Genomic DNA, 10,914 nt, shown 5'->3' on the forward strand with positions numbered 1-10,914 from the left:
TGCAAAGACGATATTTTTTGTCAAACAATTATCGCAAACCTATAAGATCGGTGTTCAATAGGGTTTCAGAGGAGAATATAATATTATCACTTTCTGTCCGGAGGCTTGCCCAAGTAGCATTTTCTGTAGCATCCGATGACGCAAGACCGCGTTCGGTAGCACTTGACAGCAACATTTGGCATGATTGTTGCATACTGCTGCAGCGCGGCTGTTCACTGATTACTTCAATTTCTCATATGCAGGTGGCGATTCAACGGTTCTTTTACCTTTCTCGGGAGTGCACGAACTGTAATGTGATTTTCAAATAACCTGCATTGATGCATGAATGAATCATAGACATTGTCTATGGAATGAATACGTCAATACAGCACCGTAGTGTGGTAGCGCACATGTTCAAGTCTTCCCACAACTGCGGAAACAGTCAGATAGTGGTCTGCCGGCAGAGCTCTGATAAATAATCTAATGATAATATATCAGTCAGAGAGTATCAGTGCGGCAGAATCTAGCCTGCGCGTATGTGACGGTCACAATATGAACTTGCGACTGAAAGCTACCTGGCCCAGGTAGAATTTGCTGTAGCATATCCGATCATGTAAAACCATAATTGGCTGCAATTTGCGGTAGAATTAGTCATGATTGATGCATGCTGGTGCAACATGAGTCGAATTTACGGCAGGATTGAGCATAATCGTTGTATGCGATGCAGCGTGTCAATCGACCGACATGCACGGGTTTTCTCACTGATTACTTGGACTCTTCTTGCGGAAATAGACAGATAGTGGTTTGCCGGCAGGCAAGGATACTAAACTACATTAGCCGGTAAAGTCATGCACGCGCGCATGTGACGGTCACAACACGAACTTTTGAGATAATGCTACCCTGGGTAGGCTGCCAATCGTGAAAGTACCGCTCTCTGCGCCTAGATGGCTTAGAGATTCTCATTGCCGTGATATTTTGTAGCGACGGGAAGACTAGGGGTGGGTGGAGGCTAGCTGCGCAGCTGTCACCGATCAATCATGCACTCTGTGTGCGGTAGTAGGTGATTCTGTCGTATCGTTGTGTTATTGGTGTCCGGATCACGGTTGTGTTTCGATCGACTTTAAGCTTTGCGCGAGTTCCATTACCCCACTTAATCACCAAGCGAATTGGGTGAGTTTCGGGAATTGCAGAATAAATTGACTTGTATATTTATTGTGCTGACGACGAGAAGAGTTAAATAACTTCACCGAAAGTTTTACATCGAGATGACGATAATCACTAAAGCCATCACTGAGAAGAAAGCTGCGGACATAGTGGAGCTACCATTGGTTGTGGACGAGATACCTCCAGTTAGTATTATAAATATCAAACTTTTATCATTTTTTCTTATATTTACGTTCAAAAAGTATCCAATCGTACTTTTCCATCATTAAGAATTGGTATGTGAATTCATATTTTTTACAAACGGCGCGTTCATTCGAGAAAATCATAAACCGTAGATTGCTGCGTATTTACGTCATTAAAGTCTTATCACTTGTGGAACAGTCAAACAAATAGTCAAGCCTGCTGATCTTATCTCAAGTTGTAGTCTGAAATTCCTCATATGATACTGTCATTGTACCTGTAATGACATTACAGTCGTTGACTTGTCAATATTTTACTCCGAAGAGAATTAACAACAAACAAAGATTCACTGTGCAACCACAAACCACAGTACAGAATTACTCTTTAGTGGTCATCAACTCAACTGTCAGGAAATATGAGCTTATTGAAATGAATTATATGATTAACAGATAGGAAGCATCACTTTAATCCACGCCGATATTTCATTAACTTTATAATTCATTGCTTTTCAATTTGTATCATTTGTTCAATGGCTCAAAATAATTAAAAAATATTAATGCTAAGAAAATGTTGATTAAATGGTGAAAAAATTGTTGATATTTCTCAAAAGCCGGGGGACGTTAAGGATGATCCAGAGGGTCAATATGCTACACTTCCTCGACCTACACGATACGTTTTGCGTTGTCGTCAAAGAGCACAGAGACTGAATTCACTGACAACGCTGTGCTTGTTTCTCACTGCTCTTCTTGTTATGAGCATTGGAGTAATCGGTGGTGTCTACATATACAAGCAATATGCAAGAGTTCAAATGCACAGATTCCGTGGATGGTGTGACATTCCATATTATGAATCTAACAAAGCACCTTACCTGAAAGATGCTTTGGATAATTCTCAATCTTTGGTCTCTGACCCTAACAATATGGAGGAGGATGCTGCTATTTTTGCTGAAAAAACCATGGAGCTCCAAAACGACATAAAAAACTACTTGACAGAAAGACTGGAAATCGATCTTGAAAACGAAGATTACGAGAAGATCGATGTCCCCATTCTACGTGGTGGCCGTCAAGGACGATATATTCATGACTTTAACACAGTAACCATCCTTTTCTCAGTTATTACAATTTATGCATTTCAAAACTTACATAATGAATGGCTTATTTTCAGAACAAAACAGGAATTATTGATGTGGACGGTAACCGCTGCTTTGTTATGCCGTTGAATCGTGAGCGAGTTCTACCTCCACGAAGTTTGTACGATCTTGTGAACAAAATGTACAGAGGTAATTTGAATACTTCTCATATTCTGTTTTTACTTCAGTTGTTGATCATGCTTCATGTCTATGTTTATCTCTTATTTAATTTAGGATACTACGAAGTTGACACTGAAGTTGTTCGTGAAACAATGAAAGTTGTTACTCCTCGTATAACCGATCTGTCTGGCTTAGGACCTTATATAGCTCGAGAATGCCGTAACATGCCAACATACAGATTAGAGAAAGTTGTTCACAGTGGTATGTACCAAAACACCTCAATTATTTGATAAACCCCACTCTGCGAACAGTATCAGTCAGCCTACTTCTCTGTGAAATTGCAGTTGACAAAAGGAGCGTGAAGGATGCACCTTTTGTCCAGTTCTCAGGAAAAGATGTATGGGAACTGGCTATCGAAAATATGGATGAAATTATGGCATATGAAGAAAATTCAATTAAATAGAATATAAGATATCTCATGTAAGATTACTCCTCGCTAGATTAAACAGCAATAGTTTAGTGTTAATTCGAAGTTAAATACATGTTATGATGCAGGATTATACAGTATGCACTCTTTACATTACTATGATTATAATTATTCGTATGATTGATGCTATATTTGGAATTATCTATGCTCTTCCCTTTTTATTCGGTTCTGGGGATTATATATCAATGATTATGCATATCTAGTTTTTTGTTTGGTATACAAGACTGCAGAGTAGCATGCCAGTACAGTATATATATTATATATATATGTTATATATATACTGTTCTGCAGTTGTGTATACATATATATATATATATATATATATATATATATGTGAATATGTCTATAATTAATTCTTTCTTTGATCCAATTGCAGTTTTTAAACATGAATCTTGATGGACATATTGTTCTATTTTGACAAAAAAGCTTAACCACATACGTAAAAATGATTATACATTTCAAAGTTTATTACCTATGTAGCAAATAGCTGTTGACGTATGAAATGCAACAGCCACCAGTTTTGTATTTGCGATACAATACTCCGTATAATCACCAACGCGTAATTTTCGTATGTATGTCATTTATCCTAACTAAGATCCAAGGCATAACAAATTTCTGGCGAATAAAAAAATTTGAACCATTGTTACTTTTGCCTTCAAGTGCGGAATATAAATTAAATACGACTGGTTTGTAATATTATACGTGCCATTGACATTATGATTAAAATAAAACCATTATTGCTCTTACTACTTAGCGGTATTCAGTATTACACATGAATATTGAAAATATACATTAATTTTGACTTTTCTTTTTTACGCTGCATCTGTAAAAGTAAAGCTTATACCGGATATGACTGCAATGTCTAGCTTCTTGTCAGCTAATGACATTAGTCTTACAGAAACCGACATTTATAAATAAGGTACTGCTTCCACAAAGTTGGAGAAAAACACGTTTTATTCATTGTCAGTAATATCAGAAATTTTAGAAGCTGCGAATACACACGTTTTATTTCGTGTATTAAACATTACCATTCTAGTCCTCCCGAGTTGTACATTTCGTTTAGAGATCAATTGATGTATTTATTGATTGATTAATAATTTACTCAAATAACTAAATTACTTAGACGTCAAGTAACACTACTGTGAGCTGAATCTGCAATCGCCTTTTGACGTAAAGTATATAATTTCTTCACCCATTTGTCGAATCTGACCTCATTGTCACACATTATCTGCAAGAAACAGTAATATCTTATTAATCTGTGACCTTCAATATACGTTTATTGTACGTTAAGATCATCTTATTTATCAATTTACCGATGTGTGAAAAATATTGTTCGATGAATCAGTCAGCATAACAATGGTCGGGAGTTTTATGGTATCTGCTGTAATATCGATAACAATATTGCTTGATTTGGTCTGTCTACTTTGAACTGACGAGGAGAACTGCTTAGGTACAAATTTATCTGAATTTATTTCATCCAGTATAGCTTCCTTGATCCTTGGCTCAATTGGGAAATCATCTAAAACATTTTATGACTTAATAAAAGCGGATCTATGCCAAACGAGAATTAATCCAAAATATGCTCAACAAAATTTTTAGTTACCCGGTGTATCAGTTCTCATTATACCTTTAACAGCCAACGGCTGTAATTTTTCCGCGCCAACAGACTTCACATTTGACTGAGAACTACTGGAGCGACTAGTCGATGCCTCCCTTGATACAGATCGTATTTTTTTTTTGATTCTATCAGGTGAATAAGATTTAGATCTCCTGGGCTGATAACGTCGCCGGTCTCTATCCCTAGAGCTTGCTCTTGACAACTTGTAGGATTTTGACGATCTTTCCTTGTCTCTGCTCCGGGAGCGAGAGCGGTGACGTCGCTTACCCTTCACATGCTTGGACTTTTTGCGATAAGATGAACTGTCGCTAGAACTTGAACTCGTGGACCTGAAGGCATACATTAGTATAGCATATTATCAGAAAGAAAATTAATAATAAGGTACAGATATATGTCAATTCTCACGTTTCTCAAATACCAAAATAGTAATAGTTACGCCAATGCCAAGACGAATAAATATATACCTGGATCTTCCGTGATGCTTTCTATGATGCCTACTGCTTCTATCCGTATCCGAATCACTCGAATATTTAGCCATTAGGTGAAACTATGGTAATTGCTGATACAAAACTCCAACAGCCCACGCTCGCGTTTTCCGTGTGTCCCCAACCAGAAAACACCAGAGATTTAGCGGCCACTGACACAAGATAAGATTTTCAACTTAAGTTTCGATGGTCATGATAATAAACGCATATCGGTCACCATAGTTGATGGTTGGGAATGAGTTTACAATGCCAAATGTTGTTAGACGTTACACCGTGATTACATGTTGAAAGAAGATAAGGTGTGTTCTTGCGCAGCTATGTCCGTGCGTCCCGTGCCCATTGAAGGTCATCTTCAATTTTTAACCAATCGTATTCGAGATCAGAGCGCACTAGTGGTAGACTCGTATTTCCAGCGTGTTCCACTGGCAGCTCGGGTGCGTGAATTTAGCACTGACTGCGTAAAATATTGCACTGAAATCGGGAGTCGGTGTCAAAGCAGTGCAATTATGGTTGCCGATCGTGAAAGAGTCGAAGTAGATCTAATTTCATCTTCGTCTAGCAGTGATGATGCTTGCTGGAGCCGAACGATAGAGGAGAAATTCCCAAAATTTTAAATTTCATAGGAGTAATCCACAGCATGTCCGATGTCGAAGTATGGATACACATTTTTTCAGCTTCTAGAGGCTAACTGCTAGGTATATTTCAGGAGATTGGGACAACTTGACTTGCTGCTTATTAATTTTTATCTTTTCAGCGGAATTGTCAATTTTTTTGCCATTGTATGCTTGTGTCTAACATTTGTGACATTTATTTACAAACAAAAAATTACCGATACGTTTGTTCAATTGGCTTCTTTATCACTTGCTTGAAAAACTGACAGTCGCGCAGTCGGTCAAGTAACATCACATTATTTCTGATTTAGGAGATATTATGATCTAGTCTGCCTTTATACGTTTTACGACGTGTTCCACTCAGAAGGTTGACCCCGATGCCGGGCGACGCATGCACGGAACGAGTGCCCCCTGTTCGAGCCAGTGCGCACTCAGTGCAACCAGTGGAAAACGCTAATAGTGTTTCCGTGGCAGCGTACGCAATATACGTAGCGTTGGTTGGCTGTAAACGTTGACCAAAGATACATAAAACTGCTAGCTTTATGGGGCTTTTCGTAATCGAAAATGGCAAACATGAATTCATCGTCAACCAGCGCTCTCTGCGTCCTCTCCTATACGCGCACTCAATCCGGTAAGCGGCCAGTAAGTAGAGGCGACACGAATGCAATTTCCGTTCATATGTTTAATACTTAATTCGTACCATTAGCTGAAGATAATATGTATGTACCTTCAGTCAACGCTCATATCTTTATTCCGAAAGAAGATGCAGCGGATGTATAAAATAATTTCTTAACTGACGTCAGTTTTTATTGACAATGAGTTAAATTTACGCAAGAAGAAAATTATAATTTGAAGAATGAATTCGATCCGTGACAATAAGTTCACTTATGCTCGTTTCCACACCACCGCAAGCGGTAGAGCACCCGGCGTGTTTTTTTTTACGTGGTATCCCCAGTAAGCCTACTCCACGGAGAATACTTGCAAGATCGATCTTACTTTCTTAGAAAAATTTCAGATGACTTTTTTTCACGTGTTAATTTTAGTGAATTGTTTTTCCCAATCAATTAGTATTCGCGTATATTCGCAGTTTGTTCGAAATTTTTCAGTTCATATAACCTACTGACTATTTATTATCGATGAAAGATTACTGTTTTAATTGTGAATAAAAAATGGTTGTTTTGATTATGGATGAAGGGTGATTGTTTTTATCTTATAGACGAACGGCGATTGACTTTGGAATTTTTCGCGCACGGGTTTTTTGTTTTTTTTTTGTTATGAGGTATGAGATAATCCCTAAAATGGAAAACCTGGTGGATACGCAAAACAATCGACAACTAAACCAAGATCGAAAACACGAATCGCTGTAAGACGTTGGCATTTACCTAGCAGAAGACGATGCAGAAATCTTCGAAGAAATGGAAACAAATCGAAGTAGAATAAGCACAATCACCAAAATACGACAGAGCTGTATAATTCTACAGTGAAATACAAACCGAACATGGCTTATGAGCGACTCGGGAAAAAACTGACACTAAAACGATCACAATAAAAGACTGTAAAACCACTAAAAAAAATCTACAGCTGAATAAATTTTACCACATTTTGTGATCGTGACGAGTCTGAACTACATCGCTAAGTCTATGTATCGGTAAAAAAAAGATGACTGACCTAAGCCTAAAAATGAAACGTTAATTTTTCGGTATAGTCAAGATAACTCGGTTACCTGAAACTGACGAAAACATAATGAGTGACATATGTCGATAGAAACAAAAATATACGTAGCTTGGATACGTAAAAAATATAATTAACGAAAAACCGAGACAAATTAATTAGTTGAAACAGACAGAAGATTTGGTTAGCTGACACAGTCAAAAAGTTTGGTTAGCTAAAAGACACAGAAAGTTTAACTAACTGAAACAAACAAAAGGTTTGATTGGCTGAAACAGATAAAAAGTTTAATTAGCTGAAACAGACAAAAGGTTTGATTAGCTGAAATAGCCGGAGGGTTCGATTAGCTGAAACAGATAAAAGGTTTGATTAGCTGAAACAGATAAAAAGTTTGATCATCTTAAACAGACAAAAGGTTTGATTAGCTGAAAAGGACTAAAAGTTTGATTAACTGAAATGGACGGAGAATTCGATTAGCTGAAACAGATAAAAGGTTTTTATTAGCTGAAATAGATGGAGGGTTCGATGAGCTGAAACAGACAAAAGGTTTGATTAGCTGAAAACGACAAAAAGTTTGATTAACTGAAATAGACGGAGAGTTCGATTAGCTGAAACAGATAAAAGGTTTGATTAGCTGAAATAGATGGAGGGTTCGATTAGCTGAAACAGACAAAAAGTATGATTAGCTGAAATAGATGGAGGGTTCGATGAGCTGAAACAGACAAAAGGTTTGATTAGCTGAAAACGACAAAAAGTTTGATTAACTGAAATAGACGGAGAGTTCGATTAGCTGAAACAGATAAAAGGTTTGATTAGCTGAAATAGATGGAGGGTTCGATTAGCTGAAACAGACGAAAGGTTTGATTAGCTGAAACAGACAAAAGGTTTGATTAGCTGAAACAGACAAAAGGTTTGATTAGCTGAAAAGGACAAAAAGTTTGATTAACTGAAATAGACGGAGAGTTCGATTAGCTGAAACAGATAAAAGGTGATTTTCCACTATTACTATCCACTTTGTTCCTGCGCGTTGAGCACTAGTTTCCGAATGCCGCGCTTTCTCTCATAACTGAAAGGTATCAAGTCCACGCGCAAAAGGCGGCGTGGAACTTGAAAACTTTATTATTCGTAAAAAAATTGACCGGAGAGCTGAAATATCAGCACATCGAGCGTGCGTAACTCTGTTATATACTGTTTGCAAAATCGACGCGTAAAAAAACCCGTCCGATTCCCGTTATTAATTTACGCGCAAAAGGCTGCGGCCAATTCTCATGATTAATCTACGCACAAAAAGGCGCGAAAGATTAATCTTTAAAAAAATTTGTATCATCTGGGACTTGTCCCAAAAATTCTGTAGAAACCCAATCCACATTTGCATCTTTCTGAATTAGATACATTGCTATGCGGATTGTTGTTCTCAGATTACAAATCGAATCAAAATCGGGAGGGAGGTTGGAGGGCAAGCATTATTTTGTGGCGTGACGGTCGGCGGTCCTCTTCGACGCGAAGTTTTCGAGCTCAGCATCTCTTCCCATCTAGCGTACCACGGAACGCGATAGATGGTCCAGAGATACGTTTTGCCCATGCAGACGATCACAGAGATTAATTGAATGGTATGATGATCGGTAATGACGAAATAATTGAATTGAATAACGGTTGAAAAATGGTTGCGGAATGACAAGAAATGGGAAATTCAATCTCGTTCATATTCAAATTCTTACAAATTGTCGAGAGACTCGAATACGGAGTCTTTCGGGAAAAAAATTTCTGTGATCGTTCTACGCTGTGGATTACAAAAGTTAGTAACATCACGGTATATCGCGACCTTCCTACCCTTGTCTGTTTCCCAACGGAACCACCCAACGGAAAAGACACACACACATGCATAAACTCCGCGACGGATCCCAAACGTCCGCCTACCTACCCGGTTACCTATATTCGATCTAAACGACTCTTCATTTTTTCCAACACACATCATTCTTCATCATTTGCGCCGTGGTCACTGACTTACATTTCGTTGGTTACCTGTTGGGAGCAAAATGTTTTTGTATCATAGTCTGCCTACTCAGAATACAGTATCACGGTTGTATCCCGCCAACCATAATATTGTATGTATTATGTTAGTAAATAATGGCAGACTATCGGTACATAAACTTTTGTAAAATTGATTAAAAACATCCTGTATGTCAATTAGCATTTTTCTAAGCGAGCTAAGCCTGCAGTTGATCAATACTTGTTGGCTGTTAAAAGATTGAAAATGATATATGTATAATATAAGATGCAATTTGATTACGTTACGTTATGTCAGACTTTGAAATTTTATCGATTTAACAATAATGTGAATAAATAAATATGTTCAAACCTCAGGTGAACCCACCACTTAAACGACATCATCGGTAAATTCAAACGTAGATTATTGCATCAGTTGCGAAACACAATTCGATCTCGCGAGTGTCGAGTAAGCGATGGTTACCTGTCGCGATGCTCATTCCACTTTTAGCAACGTGAAAAATGTCCTACTTTAAGTAATTAAATAAGATGAGTAAATTTAATTGCGAAAAAAAAATTATTCGACTGAAAGTCAAGCACGTTGCGATCGTGAATGAGCCTATCCATGCAGCTAAGAAATCGAAGATTTGTGTAACAATTGTTACCGCCACGCCACATAACAAAGGAATCCCAGGAAAATACCCGTAACCTAACACGTGCAAACTTACCAACGTTGCCGAGAAATGGAAGAGTTACTCGGAAGTCTCTGCTTAAATCTGTGAAAAATAAAACACGACACTTTAATTAATTAAGCAAATTGACTTTTCAGCTTTCAAATTATTTATTACTGTTGTCTAGTTTCATATTTATGTATTGCATGTTAGAACAAAAGTTCGGCTTCAAATGTACCACCTTAAATTACCAATCAGTGATTAAAATAAGTATTGTTACCTCGACTATGAGCTGCTCCACACTTTTACATGTAGTAGTTCTTGTAGCATCTCAGGTTTATTAGTGAAGCGACGCACTTTTTACGTTGTTCAGATCTTCACTAAAATCTTACAATCCAAAAAACCGCACCGCAATAACACTCGATTCTATACTCACTTTCTGTGCTATAGCTGTCTGTTCGAACCGACCGAATAAACTTGCTAACGATGCAACTGCGCATTTACCGAAAATCGGCCAAAAAAATAATAAGATTGCCACTCGACGCACAGAGGCAAATATAGACATCGCCGAAATCTGAAATTACACAAAACAATGAAAACTCAGGACACGAAATTCACCTTCAACGTTAGCAGGATGTTTTTATTTCAGTAACTCGGTTTTTCTTCAGGCTGCTCCTCGTGTATTATTCACAGATGTGTACGCTGGAAACACACTGATCGAACAACGTGGCACAACCTGACCAACGCGGTCTGAAAGCGGAACAGATACCGAGATCACGTGATATCGCTCCAATTGCTCAGAATCGACTGATGCCG

General features: G+C 37.9%; 2 protein-coding genes across 3 annotated transcripts; one reads left to right on the top strand and one right to left on the bottom strand.

The window, feature by feature from the left end:
- The first annotated feature begins 998 nt into the window (after positions 1 to 998).
- Positions 999 to 3,805, top strand: LOC124212653 (integral membrane protein 2C). The gene is made up of 5 exons (XM_046612944.2): positions 999 to 1,328; positions 1,934 to 2,416; positions 2,488 to 2,602; positions 2,687 to 2,833; positions 2,917 to 3,805. Exons 1-5 carry the CDS (start codon positions 1,245 to 1,247, stop codon positions 3,033 to 3,035), a joined length of 948 nt encoding a protein of 315 aa, XP_046468900.1. The 5' UTR covers positions 999 to 1,244; the 3' UTR covers positions 3,036 to 3,805.
- Positions 3,631 to 5,522, bottom strand: LOC124212654 (serine/Arginine-related protein 53). Of its 2 annotated transcripts, none has more exons than XM_046612946.2 (4): positions 5,142 to 5,522; positions 4,663 to 5,006; positions 4,373 to 4,578; positions 3,631 to 4,287 (listed from the first exon to the last, which is right to left on the bottom strand). In XM_046612946.2, the coding sequence occupies exons 1-4, from the start codon at positions 5,213 to 5,215 to the stop codon at positions 4,186 to 4,188; spliced, it is 726 nt and encodes a 241-aa protein (XP_046468902.1). In that variant the 5' UTR covers positions 5,216 to 5,522; the 3' UTR covers positions 3,631 to 4,185. The 2 variants fall into 2 exon arrangements, with proteins under 2 accessions (XP_046468902.1, XP_046468903.1); XM_046612947.2 differs by having other exon boundaries at positions 4,687 to 5,006; positions 5,142 to 5,519.
- Between the last annotated feature and the right edge of the window lie 5,392 nt (positions 5,523 to 10,914).

Source organism: Neodiprion pinetum, chromosome 2 (genome assembly GCF_021155775.2).
Source record: "Neodiprion pinetum isolate iyNeoPine1 chromosome 2, iyNeoPine1.2, whole genome shotgun sequence".
NCBI classification, from domain to species: Eukaryota; Metazoa; Arthropoda; class Insecta; order Hymenoptera; family Diprionidae; genus Neodiprion; species Neodiprion pinetum.